General features: G+C 42.0%; 1 protein-coding gene across 10 annotated transcripts in view; it reads left to right on the top strand.

The window, feature by feature from the left end:
• The window catches only part of NCAM1 (neural cell adhesion molecule 1), a 522,274-nt gene that overhangs the window by 341,193 nt on the left and 162,449 nt on the right, over window positions 1–18,632 (top strand). For all 10 annotated transcript variants that reach the window (XM_029572163.1, XM_029572160.1, XM_029572161.1 and 7 more), the window contains 4 exons: window positions 4,391–4,575; window positions 11,915–12,011; window positions 16,837–17,007; window positions 17,422–17,571. In XM_029572163.1, coding sequence (XP_029428023.1) covers window positions 4,391–4,575; window positions 11,915–12,011; window positions 16,837–17,007; window positions 17,422–17,571 — 603 coding nt within the window. The remainder of the gene's footprint in view (window positions 1–4,390; window positions 4,576–11,914; window positions 12,012–16,836; window positions 17,008–17,421; window positions 17,572–18,632) is intronic.

Raw genomic sequence — 18,632 nt, 5'->3', positions numbered from 1 at the left:
CATATGAAACCCTTGCAGTCCTGATGGGATTCTCATTCTCAGGATTATGCGATGAGGCTCTCAGTCCTAGTACAGGCTAGGTTGAGTTTGGTTTGGTGGCTCATAAATGGGAATTTGAAGAAGGAGGTGGATCTTGGATCTCTCTCTTGGGGAAAAGTAACAACAGAAGCTAGCTTTTGGGTTGAGGGCCCTGTTGTCAAGATCTTTTGGCTCAAGGATCTTAGTCAGTGGAGGAGGCCAAGTGGTCCATCATTCGCTTAGAAACCTCTCCTTTGAGATCTGGCTGTCAGTATTTGTTGAACAACGTGACAATAGTGGCATATGCAAACCACCAAGGATGAGAGACAAGTTCTTAGGTGTCACAAGAATCAGGACTTCTGTTGGCTGGGGTGGAAAAGAACGTAAAGATAATCTCCACATCGCACATAGCGGGAGTAGAAAATCTACAAGCTTTTTTTTTTTTTTCCAGCCGCAACTCTCTGGATCCCGAGAAATGGGCTCTATTGTAGAATGCATTCGCTCAGATTGTGTAGAGATGGGGGAAGCTGGTGATGAATTTGATGGTGACCAGCAAAAATGTGATGGTGACCAGCAAAAATGTGAAGGTGGACAAGTTTTTTCTGTGAAGGAAAGAAAAAACTTCCAGGTTGGATGCCTTGATACAAACCTGACTGATAAAGGCTCTCCTATATGCATTTTCCCCGTAGCCCCTGGTAGGCAGGGTTCTTCAAAAGATTTGAATGCACTGGGTGCTTGTGATTTTGGTGGCTCTCAACAAGCCGCAAAGTCCTTGGTATGCGGATCTAGTCAGGATATTGGATAGAGATCCATTGCTGTTGCCTCAAGAGTGAAGTCTGCCATCCCAGGTTCCAGTGGAGCATGAGGATCCAGTTCAATTTTATCTTGTGGCCTGGCCCTTGAGAGGTCTAGTTTGATTAAAATGGGCTCGTCTCCTGAGATTGTGGACATCTTGTTCCCTTCAAAGAGGAAATCTACATCTTTGGCATACATGAGGGTTAGGAGGATTTTCAAGAATTGGTGTGCAGCTAAGCAGATTACTCCCAGAGAGTCTTCTATACCTTACATCTTGAAGTGTTTGCAGGACGGCTTGAAGAAAGGTTTGGCTCTCATTTCCTTAAAGGTTCAGGTAGTGGCAATTGCCTGTTACAGAGGTTGAGTTTTAGGTAAGCCTTTTCCTCCCAGCCAGATGTCTCATTTCCTTAGGAGAGTGAAGCACATTAAGCCTCTAATGAAGGATCCGATTCCTTCTTGGAATTTGGTTTTGATCTTCTTGGAGGGTCCTTCCTTCAAGGGAGATTTTGAACAAGCCTCTCACTCTTAAAGCAGTGTTTTTGGTGGCAGTCTGTTTGGCAAGATGATTTCTGGAGTTGCAGGCTCTCTTGTCTAGAGCACTGTTTTTGGTTTCTCTGATGAAAAGCTTTCCCGGATACAATCAAATGACTTCACTGTCTCCTTCTTGTATGTAGTATTTAATTTGTATATTGTTTAACTGTTACTAATCTATCCTCTCTTTTCCTCCTTCTCCCAGTTCTGCTACCCTTGTTAAATGTAACTACACCTTCGGTCACCACAGTTCCAGTTTGATGTATCTACTGCACTCCCGTTTTATGTAAACCAGCAAGATATATTTTTCATGATTGCCGGTATATAAAAACCTTAAATAAATAAATAAATAAAATAAAAATGATAAAAGATTTGTACAGGTCCTTTATTTCTTCCGAAGGTGATCTATACCATACACCTTAATCAGGTGGTGTGTCTTTCCTCCTTTTGTAGGGAGTCATTCCGAGAGGAATATATTCAACTTCATTGTTTGCATGTAAGGACAATTCTTTTGTAATATTTGAAGGTCATTTGTGGGTTCAGAAAGTCAGATCATCTGTTGATCTGACTTTCTTCTGTCTGCTGGAGCTACAAAAGGTGAAGCAACTTATAAAGCTTTGATGGCTCGCTGGATTATGTAAGAAATTGGAGCAGCCTAAGAAGATAACTGTCTGCCCCTACCAAAGAGCATGAAGGCATATTTTATTAGGGTGTAAGTGGCTTCTTGGGCAAAGTGCTGTTTCGTTTCGCTATTTGCGAAGCAGCAACATGATCTTTTTTACATTCTTTTCCAAAGCATTATCGACTTGATGTTCGGGTCAGGGAGGAAGCTTCCTTTGATTTGGAGACTTTGATAGCGGGTTTGGCAGTTTCCCTCCCACTTGAGGTATCCTCAGTTTAGGTACATCCCATGCATCTGGACTGATCTGATTGGATGAAAAGGAAAGAGAAATTTATGCTTACAAATTTTCCTTCCTTGAGTCTAGCCAGACCAGTCTTGCACCCTCCCTATTCAGCTGGTTTTCATATTTGGAAAGAAGTTTCTTGTATGTTTTTTGGTATGCGATGAGTGGTAAATCTGTTAAGCAGTTGCTCATGTAAATTTCATGAAAAGCCCCTGGACGGAGGGAGGGAGAGTTTGATAAATTATTCTTAGCTTGTTACAGAAGATACTGCCAGGCTGAGGTTAACACAGGAGCCTATATTTATTTATTTACAAGTTTTTGTATACCGTCATTCGGTGGGTTCCATCATAACAGTTTACAACATTTGCATAAAACTTCTAATACATATAAGGAGTGATATCAGCAAACCTGTTAGTCTCTCTCTCCACCTGCTGGTTGGTGTGCATAATCTATGCATCTAGATTGGTCTGGCTGGACTCAAGGAAAGGAAACTATCAGGTAAGCCTAAATTTCTCCTTATTCATCAGGTAAACAGTATCCTAACGTGGGAAATAAATGCAGATAATCTTCTCAAAGGTCTAACTATATAATCTGATAAGACTCTCCAAAATAGGCCATTCCTGTGCTACTAACTGGTTCAGCAATTGAAAACCCCTATCTTCAAATAGTTTAGATAACAGTATCATAACTAACAGCCCATCATATAGCACTGTCATGAAAATGCAGAGGTGAAGAGAAAACTCTTCACTGATTTCCTAAAAATACAGTAGTCATAGATTTCTCTAGCTGATTGATCCACCACCACCCCTACTCACCAGCATGGCCACTGCCCTGATAGTCCTTTCCTCCAACTACGTTGTCTCTGTCAAACTTCACCACCTCAGTTCTTCCCCTCTCCTACCATCATCTGACAATTTTCACACTTAATCACCATCCTCCTATAGTCTCATCCAGTCACTTCAAACACATTTAGGAATCTTCAGGCTATTGACCCTTGCATCCTCTCCACCGCTAAGTTACTCTAGTCTATTTACAAGGTAGTTTCTTCTTATAACACTATGCTCTTCTCTGTTTTGGACACTCTTGCTCCTCCCCTATCCTGTCCCATTAGGCATACCAAACCCTAGCCTTGATTTTATCCCCAGAATTGACTTCCTATATTCCTGTGTCCACTCTGCAGAGCATCTCTTGTTAAAATCTTGTGCGAATGCTGACTTCATACAGTTCAGATTCAAGCTGACCTCTTTCCAGTCTACAATTGTATTTGTATGCAAGATTACTTTGTCCATCTCACAAACTCCCTTGCATCCAACCCTTGCCATCTTTTGCCATACTCAGCTCCCTCCTCAAACTGCTTCTGTGTCCAATATATTCCCATATCCTTCACTAAGGCTGACTACTTGCTGGGCAGAAACTTGCTGGGCAGACTGGATGCACCATTTGGTCCTTTTCTGCCATCATTACTGTTACTTCCAGAATTAAATTTAATAACTCTCCATTGCAAACTATTAAAAATTCAAATGTGTGACTTTTCTATCTATATAAACCCTATTTTTTCAAGTCACTACATTGGCTCCCTAACCATTCCCAGATACAATTCAAGCTTCTCTTACTCACCTACAAGTTCACTCATTTTCCAGCTCCTCATTAACTTTCCTCTCTTATTTCTCCTTACATCCTTTCTTGTGAACTTTGCTCATCAGGCAAGTTACTCTTATCTGTGCCCGACTTCTCCACTCCCAATTCCAGACTCCATACTTTTCACTTTGCTGTGCCGTACACCTGAAATAGACTTCCTGAAACAGTGCATCATGCTCTTTCTCTGGACTTACTCAAATCCATCCTATAAACCTACCTTTTTGAGTCTGCTTTTAAAGTTTAAGCCATGGTTCTCCTGATCATACCCTTACTGGTTTTAATCATTTTCCATAATAAATGTAACTCCCTAAGTCTTATTTGTTCCAGTTGTCTGTCATGAAAATATTGTAAACCCTACTGAGCCGGGACTGTCTCTTATGTATTATGTTTGGTCAGTTCTGCATAGTTACGGTATAGAAATGCTAAGTTGTAGGAGGAGAAAGACTGTCTTATAAATGTGGACTAATTAGGTTTGCTTTTCCTTCCACCTTCTCCACTCCCAGATGCCCCAAAACTGCAGGGTCCTGTTGCTGTATATACCTGGGAAGGGAATGCTGTGAATATCACCTGTGAGGTATTTGCGTACCCCAGTGCTGCCGTATCATGGTTCCGGGATGGCCAGCAGCTCCCCAGTTCCAACTACAGTAATATTAAGATCTACACCACTCCATCAGCCAGCTATCTAGAGGTGAGAGCAATCAACACAACCAGCAGCCCTGCTGCCTCCTCTGCTGTCCCTCAAAAGGACTCTGTTGCTGAAAGTTAAAGCATTAACAGAGGCCTTTAGGGTGTCTGCTTGTTACTTCCACTTCATATCTGCTCAGCAAAGTCCTTCTCCTCCCCCATATTGAATACTTAGAGAGATTCACCATTTATATCACTCCCTTACTTAGTCCTAAATAATTGCGGACAATCATGCTTGCTGTAATTGTTATCTAGCCACTTTATAATGCTAACATTCTGGTCCCGCCACTAAGGGCCTGAAGTAATAAGACAGGAATAAAAAAAATGTGTGCTGTATTTCAGTGCACACTTTTTTAACATGCTCGCTAAAAAAAAAGTTAACTCCCAATGCAGTAAGCTAATAGTATGCAAATACACTGGCAATTTACAAAAAACCCTCCACATAAACCTAAAAATGGGTTAAAAGAAAATGACTAGCATGCATAAATCATGGTTAAAGCACACAAGCAATGATTTAGGGACAAAATAATGGTTTCTGTGCACAAACTATGTTTCCTTTATCCAACCAGACCAGTCCGGATGCATGGGTTATGTTCACCAACCTGCAGATGGAGATAGAGACCAATGGGCTTGCTTATTTCACTCCTTATAGGCTTTCGTGTTGACCTCAGCCTGCCAGTATTCTCTGTTTCCAGCAGATGGTATTTTATTTATTTATTTATTTATTTATAGGTTCTTCTATACCGCGGTACGTATAGTAATACATCACCTCGGTTTACAGTGAAACATTAATTTAGCAACAGGCTTTACATGAAACAGTATAAAATAAACAGTAAAACAATTAATAGCAACAGGCTTTACAGAAAAACATGGGTTTCAAATAATATGCATAAATATCGCACAATAGAATATTAATAACCATGTATTTGCAGGAGTAAATAATCTGTCCGAGGCAAACCAACGTCTCATTATATATAATCGCCTGAGTTGATAAACCAGGTGGGGGTATGGAGTTGCAGATAGTAAATACCATTGTCGAGTATAAGAACTTGGAGAAGGTAAGGAATCATATGGTATAGCTGAAGTTTAGGTTAGATGAGATTCATAGTGTGAATGCTTGTTCAAACAACCATGTTTTAAGGTTTTGTTTGAAAGTTTTGTGACAGGATTCAAGCCGCAGATTTTTATACCAGCTATGGAGAATGATCGGTCTCTGGTGGACACATGTTTGATGTGTTTTAGTGGATGGACAGTTAATTTCGCTTGGTGAATGTTTCTAATTGGTCTGTTGGAGGTGCGAAAAATGAACTGATCAGAGAACCATTGCATCTCTTGGTTGTGAATTCTAAATGATACGGGTAGCCAATGTAGGAACATTAGTGCTGGAGTAATATGCTCATGCCGTCGAGTATTAGTGATTAAACGAGCAGCGGCATTCTGCAACATCTGAAGAGGTTGAATTGTGCATTACAATAGTCAATCCTTGGTAGAATTGTGGCTTGTAACACAGTCCGGAAATCCTGAGGATGTAATAACGGTTTAATTCTTTTCAATGTATGTAATTTGAAGAAGCCATTCTTGATTGTGGTTGAGATGAAATTATTCAAAGTAAGGTGATTATCAATCATGACCCCAAGGCTGCGGACTTGCTTCAGCTTGGAGTGGTCTGTTGTTGAGGAAGGATCAGGTTGCGAGTTTGTTGAGGTGTTCTTGTGTGGCGTTATGATGAGTAGTTCGGTCTTATTGGTGTTGATTGCAAGAAAGTTTTCCATAAGTAGATTTTTTATTTCAGTAAGTGCTGATTCCCAAGTTTCCATAGTAGGCATGCACATCCCATGCTGTGAACCAAGACTTGGTTAGACTAGAAGAAGAGGATTGTAAATTGGCTGGGCAGCTCCAGAGGTGAAAGTCATGTTCTCCGTCCTTCAGTTGAGGAGAGCTTTCAGGTTTCTAGATTAGGACCTCGAGCTGTGCTTGGCAGTTGCTCCTCCCCTTCCTGCTTCTCTTTTCTCTTTCTTTTTCTTCTCCTAGGACAAGCAGGATCTTAGTCCTCGCACATGGGTGACATCATCAGATAGAGCCCGGCACGGAAATCTTCTGTCAAAGTTTTTAGAACTTTGATTGGAACACTGAGCACGCCCAGGATTCCAATGTCTGCGTGGACACGCAGGGTCCTCCTTCAGTCTCTTTATTTCCGCAATGCTGTTGTGTTGCAGTTGTGGAGCTCTGTTTTTTTTTTTTTTTTTTCCCCAGAGTTCTTATTAGTTTTCTGTGGTTTTCACTTCTTATCCATGCTGGGGTCCCTCTTCCTTAGTCCCCCTAGTCAGTAGGGCGGCACGGTAAGTTTTATATCTTCTTTGCGGTTGGTTCCGGGGTTTTTTTGGAGTCTGTGACTGTCCTGCAGCGACCTCTTGCAGACTCAAGGTATGGCTTCATCTGGGTTTCGTCGGTGCCACCAGTGCCTGCGAACCATGTCTTTGACTGATCCGGATGAACTTTGTAATCTTTGCCTGGGGGCATCACATGATGTCTGGGGTTGCTGGTTCTGTGACCAGATGACCCCGAAAGGTCGTCGGGTACATTTGGATAAAATGGAAAAGCTTTTTGACTCCAGAAAATCAGGGCTGTCCTCGCCGGTGTTCAGCACGTCGACACCACTGGGTCAGGGGGAGCCCATGGACACCGAACCATCGGTGTCCACTCCCACTCTGGCTCCCCCTCTGGAGAGGGGCGCCGGTTATCGACCGTTGTCGGTTTTTTTGGATTCTTTGTCCTCCTCGGTGCTGGGGAAAGACTGGGCCGAGCACCGTGGGAGATCGAGGAAGCACTGTCACCTATTGCCATCGGCGCATGGCACTCGTTCCGGGAAGGCACCAGCATCGGCTGTGTTGCCCCCAAAGTGGCACCACGGAGATGAGGCTTCACCCTCAATCGAGCCAGGGAGTTCAAGGCGTTCACCACTGATGCCCATGTCTGTGCCGGGCACAGATCACCCTCATTTCGAGGGCGGTTTGATGGCGCCTGCTCCTCCTCCACACGCCTTACCCACAGCGACCTTCAAGGAGTAGCTGGATTGCAGGTTCAGTTGGCAGTGCTCTGAGCCCTCGGGTATTGAACCGCCGGCTCCATCGGTGCCACTGCCGATGCTGGAGCCTAATCCCTCGTTCCTAGCACCACTCCTGGAGCTTCTTGATGTCCTGCTAGGCATCTTCCCTATGCAGCCAGTGCCCGGGGGTTCCTCAGTCCCCCGGCAGCCATCATTGCCTCCCCCCTCTGGGGCAAAACCCATCACTGGTTCCTCCGAGGAGGAAGGCTCGGTGCTCGCAGGGCAATCGGGGCCTCTGGCGCCTCGTCTGCCACTCCCGGGTTCTTAAGGGGCCTTCGATGCCATTGGTGCCTGCGGAGCCCAGGTCAAGGGCAGTGAGCACATGTCCCACACTGTCCTCGCCCGGGGATTTCAGTGAGGAGGAAGCTATGTACGACCCATAAAGGGCCGATACTTCTGAGTCCTCCGAGGACATCCTTTCGGAACTGTCGTTCCCCCCCCCCCCTCCCCCTGGAAGAGCAGTGCCGGGCTCTACCAGAGGACTTAACCTTTGCCGGTTTTGTCTGCACCATGGTGGAGTCTATTCCCTTCCAACTCCTGACTGAAGAAGATGCTAGACACCACATGCTGGAGGTGCTCCAGTTTGTTGATGTGCCAAAAGATGTGGTTGCTGTTCCTGTGCATGAGATCTTCAAGGAGTTGCTCTTATGCATCTGGGAACATCCTGTATCCATGTCACCGGTAAACAGAAAGGCTGACGCTGTCTACCGTACAGAAGTCCCTGGGTTTTGAGCGGAGTCAGCTCCCCCACCAGTTGGTGGTAGTGGAATCCGCCCTCAAAAAAGGCCAAACGGTCTCAGACCCATTTCTCTGGATTGAGAACACAGGGAATAGGATGCACTGGATAGGAAGCTATTCCAAGGTGCCATGTTAATAGCCCATATTGCCTCCTACCAGTTGTATACGGCCCAACGTTCCCTGAACCTCTGGAAGCGGGTTCAGGAATTGGCGGAATGCCTCCCTCAACAACAGCAGGATGTGTTCCTGGTGCTGGTCCAGCAAGGCTTCGAGTGTGATAAGCATGAGGTGCGTTCCACATATGACTTTTTCGAGACATTAGCTTGCGTGGCTGCAGCGGGCATCGGAGCCCGCAGGATAGCCTGGCTCAGAGCTTCGAATCTCCAGTCGGAGGTCCAGGAGAAGCTGGTGGATCTCTGTATAGTGGATATCCTTTTTTGGGATAAGGTCTGAGATGCTGTGGCTCAGCTAAAGGACCATCATGAGACCCTCCAGCATCTTTCGGCTAGTATCTTGCCCCCCCCCCCCCCCTCTTCTGCCAGAAGATCGGTGCGTCAAAACATACGTGCAATTCCTCTGATATTTACATTAGCTACATATATCACTCAGAGGTACTCGGCAAATTATTATGCCCAAAATTGTTTTATTATCTAACCTTTAAACATACTTTTTATAATCGCAGTTCATACTAGACCACAATACCCACATATATCTAAAAACTTTCCCCTTTACCATCCATGAATTACCCTACATTCACACCACTCATTAGGGATGTGCAGCCAAAACGTTTTCGTTGCATTCGTGATTCGGATTCGTCAGGGCGCAAATGCGTTACATTCGGCCGTATGGTGCCCCGATGCGTTAATACGGCGAGTTAAATTTGTGTCCCAGCTAAAATTAAAATTAACTACAACTCCCCACCCTCCTGACCCCCCCCAAGACTTAGCAAAACTCCCTGGTGGTCCAGCGGGGAGTCCAGAAGCCATCCCTGCACTCGTTTGCTGGTTTCATCATGGCGCCGATAGCCTGTGTCACAGGGGCTACCGGTGCCATTGGTCAGCCCCTGTCACATGGTCACCGGCGCCATCTTGTGCTCCTACCATGTTACAGGGGCTGACCAATGGCACCGGTAGCCCCTGTGACATAGTATGGGCAAAGGTTATCGGCGCCATTTTGAGTCCTGGCATCGGACGGCCGGTGTGCAGGAGGTCGCTCCGGGACCCCGTTGGACCCACAGGGACTTTTGGCCAGCTTGGGGGGGCCTCCTGACCCCCACAAGACTTGCCAAAAGTCCAGAGGGGGTCCGGGAGCGACCTCCTGCACGCCAGCCGGCCGACGCCAATACTCAAAATGGCGCCGATCGCCTTTGCCCTCACAATGTGTGCGTTTAAAAAGAGACTCAAAACTTGGCTATTCGAACAAGCTTTCAATCCATAACGACAATTCCGCTCAAGCTTTCCAAATATCTTCAGCTTGTACAGTGACTACTTCATATCTAGCCAGGTCCTCTCTAAAACCCCACTCATTCTTTAATGTATTCTCTATTTAATATATTCTTTATTATTTGTTTGTTATTTATTTAACCCCCAGTTTACTTGACCCAAGTTTAATCTCCTGTTCGATGTAATTGCACTGCTTTTGGTCATGCCTGTTTAAAGTTATAATGTAAACCGAATTGATATGTAACTTTGCTACATGAATTCCGGTATATAAAAATGTTAAATAAATAAATAAATAGTGAGGGCAAAGGCGATCGGCACCATTTTGAGGGTCTGGGACTCAAAATGGCGCCGATCGCCTTTGCCCTCACTATGTGTGACATAGTGAGGGCAAAGGCGATCGGCGCCGATCGCCTTTGCCCTCACTGAAGTGCCGCAGTCTTAACTATGCCTTATGAGGGGTAGCATCAGTGAATCTGAATATTTATCTGTCTCCATCTGCTGGTAGAGGGGATAAATGCAGGTGTACTGGATTGGTCTGAAAAGAAAATTAGGTAAGAAACTTAATTTTATCTTTTCATAGTTCCTTCCTTTCAGAGAGATTTTTATGGAAAGGATTGTGATCAACTTCATTTTTTGGATGCGAGACGAATTCTGTTGTACTTGAAAGTCACAAATAGTTTTAATAAGTCTGATCATCTGTTTGTTCTGTATAGAGGAACAAGAAAAGGTGAAGCAACTTCTACGGCTTCATTGGTATGTTTAATAAAGGAGGTGATTGGAATGGCCTACATAGATAAACAGCTTTCTTTGCTCAAGAGTTTGAGGGCACACTCCACGAGAATGCAAGCGGCTTCCTGAATGGAACTTTGGTGTTGCCAGTGAAGAACTGTATAGTGATTATGTGGTCTTCCTTGCATATCTTTTCAAAGCATTATCAACTGGATGCTCAGACCAAAGAAGGGCTGCTTTCGGCTTGGAAGTGTTGAGAGCAAGTTTGACAGTAGTCTGCCCACTTGAGAAGTAGCTTTGGTACATTCCATGCATCTGGATTAGTCTTAACTAGATGAAAAGGAAGGAAAAATTTGTTCTTACTTGACAATTTCCTTTTCTTGAGTCCAGCCAGACTAGTCCAGTTCCCTCCCTGAACTGCCAAATATGATTATCCGCTATTGCACAGTCTAGGAAAAAATAATTTTTAGTATTGTGGACAAGTTTCAGTGGTAAATTCCACATGTTTCAGCCTGTCTGTTATGGATTCTCTGTTTTGCATTCTTGTAATATCTATGCTCTCTTGGAAGCCTCCTGGTTTGCGGGGGGGTGGGGGAAGAGTTGGTTTTCTTAGCTTGCGACAGGAGATACTGACAGGCTCAGGTCAGCTCGGGAGTCTATAAGTAGTTAGTCTCTGTCTCCATCTGCTGGTTGGTGGGCATAACTCATGTATCTGGACTGGTCTGGCTAGACTAAAGGAAAGGAAATTATCAGGTAAGAACACATTTCTCCTTTGCAAGCATAAATCTTGGTTATGTTATCATTCTGTGCAGAAAACATGATCTGTGCGCATAAAATTCTACTAAAAGTGTGCACAAAATAAGAGTTAGTTACCCAGATTAGCTCCTAAAAGTTGTGCACATAAAATTTGTGCTCAGAAGTTATACATACAAATCCCTCATAAATCATATTTTATGTGCATAAATCCTGAGTACAAGACCCTTGCACCACGAATTACAGGTTCAGCCCCATAGACTGACATTAGCCCCTGAAACTTTATTCTGCCTTTGATCAGTAGTTAAATTTTCAGTGTTAAGAAAACAGAAGTAAAGCCTGCGTAGATCTCTAATTGGAAAGTATTAGCAAATGTCTTAATTCACATGGGATTTGCATGGAGAAAGCACTAAGCTGTGTGCACATTTTTACTCAGGTTTGTATTCAAACTCCTTGATACATTGGGAGTGAAGTTCTATATACAAAAATGTGTGCAGAACCATGTGCTGATGTGTGCACATGCAACCCCCACCGCCTCCATACTTGTACGGTCTGACAAGATTTCTCTTCTGCAGGTGAACCCGGACTCTGGGAATGACTTTGGGAACTATAATTGTACAGCTGTGAACAGGATTGGCCAGGAGTCTTTTGAGTTTGTGCTTGTGCAAGCAGGTGAGCCGTCTGGACCTAGACCTGTACCTTGACCCTTCGATTAGTGCATTATAGAACAAAGTATACTGATATGTGTGTGGCTAACCTCCACATCAGTGTTCCATGGAAGCATTCTCATCTTAAAATAGTAACAGTAACAAGGCCTTTCTTTTTAAAGTGAACCCAGCCTACCCTCCCATTGCCCCGGTCCAGTTTTTGGAAATTGTCTGCTTCTGCCATGGAGGATTTTGCCAATTGTGTTAGATCTTTTTTTTCTTGTGGATCTGCTTCTGATCTTCCCCCGTCTAACTAAGAGTAGGATCGCCAACTGGCTCCATGTAATAATGTAATAACACATCACTCATGGGAATCACAAAAAACTAAATCCTGTAGAGCTACACTACTAATTTCATCCCACAATGTACAATATTTAATTTCTTATACACACAATTCATATATTTCTCAAAATAATATTATTTATAAATTTATTGCATTTCCTCCCTTTGTAAACAATACATTATTTATTACAGATCTTAATACAAAAACATTATTTGTTACAAACACATTAACCACCATTTATAATATATACTATTCACAACAAGAGTGGACATATCAGTGTGATTAACTCATTCAATAATTTACCCACATACAAAACATGGACATGTAATAAACCATTGCCCCTATAACCACATACAAACCACAATCATACTTCAGTCATTCATGATAAAAACTTCACCCCATAAAATTTGGAAATACTCACACTGTCCGTTATCCCATCAATTACTAACACTATATGTTAAACTATTACTAAACTCATCACTTTGAACTGAATATTTCCATATCTTCATCGAGTGTCAATCACCCCCTGTTCTTCATTCAAGGAGATTCTGCCCCTTCCTTCAATGATATTCACTCCTCCTTCAACGATGTTCACCCCAACAAGGTGCCTTGTTTCACCCACTAAGGGCTTCATCAGGGGAATTCTGTAACCACTTCAAGAATATCACAATATTAACCCCATTCATAAGTGAACTAAAACATACATACATATAAAAAGTTAACATACCCACCATTTAAATAACCCATGTCACAAATACACCTACCAATTAAATACTACATAATACATCTCACCTTAAAGACCACTTGCTGAATATGACAGTACCTAATACATGTCCAAAAGCTCATATAACAGTCTTCCTAATGTCCACTGAAAAATAAAAAATATTAACACATCCACTCACTCTAAAAAAAAAAAAAATATACAAAATCTCCATTGTCCTTATCTCCCACTAACAAAACACAGATATCGATGGATAATAAACTACACACCTCACATAACACGACACCAATGCCCTAAGCATTTCACACACATCTGGTCATTGCTCCAACTACTGTGGCGTTACATACACTTCTTACCTGAAATGCAAACCAACCATTATGTACAGAATTAACCCAACACCATACTAGAAACAACTTTCACAATTACATACTCACAAATTTAAAATACTAAGGTACTAACCAAACATCTCCACAACCAGTGGAGATTTTGTCCGATGGTCACCGGTTGTGGAGATGTTTGGTTAGTACCTTAGTATTTTAAATTTGTGAGTATGTAATTGTGAAAGTTGTTTCTAGTATGGTGTGACAGTATGTATGACAGTAACACAGGGAAGTAATACTTATCATTGTTCCTGTAATGCAGTGGTGGAGCTCAGAGTTATCAGTATTTCGCCTTGTACAAAATGTGAGAGAAGAATCGTTGTTAGATACTTGTGCAGAGCAATCAGACCTGAACTGAAAAATGGAAACATTAGGTAGCATTACGGCATTGGTCAGTGGGGGTGAAAGGGGGTCAACAGAAGAGGTGTGGAGTGGGAGGTCTTTGTGACTCAGTAGGTATTCTCCTTTCTGAAGATAGTCATTTGTGTGAAAGACACACAAAAGCCATCAGGCTTAAAGCATGGATATATGATGCTTCAGTGTGCTACATTTAAGGTGGTTTCTGTGGTAAATTAAGCACCTAGCTGAAAATCGGCATTAGGCTTCTAAGCTCCTTCCTCTGATCTAACTCTATCCTTGGCTAGGCATTTAAACTTTTAAAATTGATCTTCTAGAGCTGATAATCAGTACTATGCATCTAATTGAACTTTCCATGTCCTAACTCCACCCCTATAATGGCCCACTTTTCAGGCTTCTACATTTAGGTCCCTAACTCCCAACATTAGGCACCTAAACCCTTTGATAATAATTGACCCCCACAGTAGTTTCTTGTTTACTTTCTTCTCATCTGTCATGATTCTGTGTCCTTCTTTCTTACCTCCCTCAATTGTAATTTCCTCAGATGCAAATTGTTCTAGACTTCTGACTATCTGGGTTCACATTATCTATGTCTGTGTCCTTTTTGAGATGGGATGCGACCAGGACTGAATAAAGTATTCCGGTTGTAGACACACCATGAATTTGTATTATGGCATAATGACATTTTCTGTTTTGTTTGTAAACTCTTTCTTAACAGTTCCTAAGATTTTATTAGCCATTATTGGTCCTGGAGGAAACTGGAATTGTAGGGGTCATTATTCAAAGGATTTGTCTGGCTAACTTTTGAATTAATAGATACATTTGGTGCGCACAACTCATCCAGATAGAATGAGGTGGCACTGGAGGTATTCCAGGGCAAAGGCTAAGCTTTAGCTAGTGAATGCTGTCTGGATAAAGTTAAATACCTGTCCTAAATTTATCCGAGTAAAGCAGTGTAACTTTATCTAGGTATATTCAACGGCAAACTTATCTGGGGTAAATCCCTCGGAATATCCTAACTTTACCCAGATAACTTACCTACTTACTGGCTCTCTGAATATCAACCTTTGAATAGGTTGTGATACCTTTTCAAAGGGGGAATTTTATAGCATGCTGCATAAAATTGCAGGCTATGTGCCCAAGTTTTACATCCATTTTCAAAGCAAACTTTCACATGTAAGTCCACTTAGAATTATCCTGGCGAAACTGCATGCACACAATTATACCTCCTATTTAATGCACATAGTTTTGCTGAGAGAATTTACTTTTTAAATCAAAATGTATGTGCATAAGTTCCAACCCTGTCCAGACTCCATCCCCTGGAATGCTTGTCTCTTATGCATATAAAAATGCTTGCATACAGTATGTAAACATCTAATTTTATGCATGAAATAGTCACACAGTTTTTTTAAAGGACCATTTTATTTATTTTATTTATTTGTTATTTTTATTATACCGAGTTTCATGATAGGAATCACATCAACCCGGTTTACAATTAACAATGTGAGTAAAGGCAGAGAGTAACAAAGTAAAGAACATTTCCCAATACAAGAACAAATATAGTATGAAACTTAACAAATATTATAACAATATTTTGGATGTGAGAAAGTTACAAAAAAAAAAAAAAAAAAAAAAAAAAGTTAAAAAAAATAACTTGGATATGAAAGGGGAAGAATTGTAGAACGACTATTTCTATGTTTTAACCATTTCTATGGTTAAAACACTACTTTATTATTTCTATGTTTTAACCATTTCTATGTTAAACATAGACTATTTCTATGTTAAACATAGACTATTTCTATGTTTTAACCATTTCTATGGTTAAAACACTACTTTACTCATGCAAGGCCTTTTGAGACTAACTCTCCCGATATTTATAGAAAACTCTTCACAGTGATTTCAAGATCTCATTTTTTAGTTCTAATGTCCAAATTAGAAGCTGTTTTATTGGGGTTTATTTTTCCATGTGCATCGCTTTGCATGTATTTGTATTGAAACTCATGTACCACTGTTTTGCCTGTTTACTCAGTTCTCTGAGTTACCTTTTATAGTTCTCAGCTTTGGTTCTGATTAGTCAGAATAATTTTGTATCTTCTGCAAACTTGCCCAAGTCACTGTTTGGAAAACTCAGGGCAGACTGTGAAAGCAAGTTTTCTAGGCAAAATGACACTTAGGGGTAGATTTTAAAAGGGTGCGCGTGGGCGTACATGTGAGCGTGCTACCCGGCGTGCACACATGTATGCCTGATTTTATAACTTGCACACACAGGTGCGCGCAAGTTATAAAATTGGGGGTCGGTGCATGCAAGGGGGTGCACCTTGTGCTTGCTGAGCCGGGGCTGCCTTCCCCCATTCCCTTACCCCCCACTCCACCTTCCCTTCCCCTATCTCCCCCCCCCTTCCCCCCTACTTTTTTGATTTCTTGGTTTTGTTTCAAAACTTACTTCCACCCTTTTGAAAATAGGCCCGGTGCGCGTAAGCCCTCCGAAAATCCGGCCCGTAACGTTTCATGAATCTTCATTCTATAGGTGATTGCACCAAGATCTCTGTCATGGCGGAATGTGTTCATGTGGCTGTGCTCTGTTCAGTCACAAGGGCAAAATCACAGTCCTACTTAATAATAATAATCAAACATCACAAAAGGACGTGAGAACACAAAATCTATTCGATACAAAAATATCCTAAATTGCTTCAAAAGGGATATATATCAAGTTATTAATATATTTAGCACATATTTTGTTTTTTCATGAATTTAAAACATATAACATAAATATAACATATATTTTTAAAATATATGTTATATTTTATGTTATATGTTTTAAATTCATGAATACTCCAAGACAAAGAAAAAACAAAATATGTGCTAAATATATTAATAACTTGATATATATCCCTTTTGAAGCAATTTAGGATATTTTTGTATCGAATAGATTTTGTGTGCTCTGTTCAGGCCACAATTGTGAACCTGGGTCTCAGGCAGATACGCAAACTCCTTTGCTCCCACTGCTGGGTTTTTACCATCTTTTCCTCCTGTGCCTCTCCCTCTTCAGATACACCGTCATCCCCATCTATTCATATTGTGGAACCATATTCCAGCAGTGCTAAGGTAAAGTTTTTTGAGCCAGATGCCACAGGTGGTGTGCCCATCCTCAAGTATCGTGCTGAGTGGAGAATGTCCGGAGAGGAGCACTGGATTGTCAAGGACTATGATGCCCGGGAAGGTATAGTGGGGATTGAGTTTGGAAGCAACACTGTATGGTATGTTTGTTCATGTATGTAGTCTACTGCAGTGACCTTAAAGCTTATCTCTCCTAAAAAGAGCCCCCTTTACCTTTTAGAGAACAGAACTGAGAAATGCATAATATCTAGTTATAAAAACTGTTTTCTGCTGCTTCAAAAAGTTATAACAAGGAAATGTCCTGTCTCCTTCCCTCTAAAACCCCTAGGGGTGGAGAACTTGCTGGTATAACACACACAATGCATTGTTTTTGGTGTTTTTGTTGCAAGGTAGCTGACGTGTAGACGTTCATTGGAAGTCTTCAATGTTTTATTTTAGAGAATTTGTTTGAAACTTGCTGCTACATCTGGCGCAATCTGTAACATCTGCAATGCTTTTGTTTTGTTGTGTGTAAAAGTGAGCTTTGAGAGCACCAGCACCGGCACCATTACCATCACCATCATGGGCCTGAAGCCGGAAACGTCCTATGTAGTGAGACTGTCTGCAATCAATGGCAAGGGGCTTGGAGAGTTGAGTTCGGTGTCTGAATTCAGGACCCAGCCTGTCCGTAAGTGAACACAGCCCTGTGTGTGATCTGACCTTTATCTAGGGGTTAGTCATATTTAATAACATCCTGTTCCAGGATCACCCATATGTATTAACAATCTGTATGGGACCTTTATCCAGAGGCCAACTGCATTCACTCTGGACTCTTATTTGGTGGCCATAATGGCCACCAAATAATTTTCAGCTCATGCATAATGCATGAGCTGAAAATGCCCAGCTTTTTTCTTCCAGGTTTCAAGTTATTAGTGCTCGTGTCTCTGTCAGTTGGTTTGGTTAGTGATAGGCTGGTATTTTGTTTGTGCTAGCTTGTGATATTTCGGTTTAGCAGGAGCATTTCCTGTTGAAAAATGTACTTTCAGTTTAAGTAGAGAATGGAAGCAGCCACACTGCTGTACAGAAGTAAAGAGACAACATAATGGGAAAACAAAACGGGTGGGTGACTGTTTTTGAAACTCTTTAGCAGTTGGATTTTTCAATGTACACAAAGCTCATATTTGAGGGCGTTTTTCTTTGATGGGTGTGGAAGTCTCTGCTTGAATGTTTCATTCCGCTGTGGGCTTTAGACTAGCACTGGGGGAATCCAGCTGCGCCAGTTGATGCCGAGATGCCATTATTTACTGCAGAGTGGCATTTGGCATGAAATCTGAGGAGCAGGTATTACACATGGGAGCACGGTGCCAGGTCTTGTAGTATAACCCTAAGAAAATATACAAAATAACAGGAGGACTGCCATTGAATAAATGTCTCTTTGGTCAAAAAGAGCATCCTGGAATTGACTATGTAGGCAGTAAAAATTGCTTAAAAATTGAGCAGGTATTCCCAAAATGTTCAGTTAGGAAAATTTATCATTACCATGCAGAAGTAAAAAATTCTTGTAGTGAAGTGGAAGAGTAGCAGCCTAGTAATAAGAGAAGTGGGTGAGAACCAGCGAAGCTGGGGTTCTGATTCCACTTCTCTCACTGACACTTCCTGTGACCTTGGGCAAGTTACTTCACCCTCTATTGTTTCAGGTAAAAACTTAGGGGCTCTTTCATTAAGCTACATTAAGCCATTTACTGCATG

This window comes from Rhinatrema bivittatum, chromosome 12 (assembly GCF_901001135.1).
Source record: "Rhinatrema bivittatum chromosome 12, aRhiBiv1.1, whole genome shotgun sequence".
NCBI lineage: Eukaryota > Metazoa > Chordata > Amphibia > Gymnophiona > Rhinatrematidae > Rhinatrema > Rhinatrema bivittatum.
The sequence above is the reverse complement of the archived record's forward strand: the minus strand, read 5'-3'. Positions and strand labels throughout refer to the sequence as shown.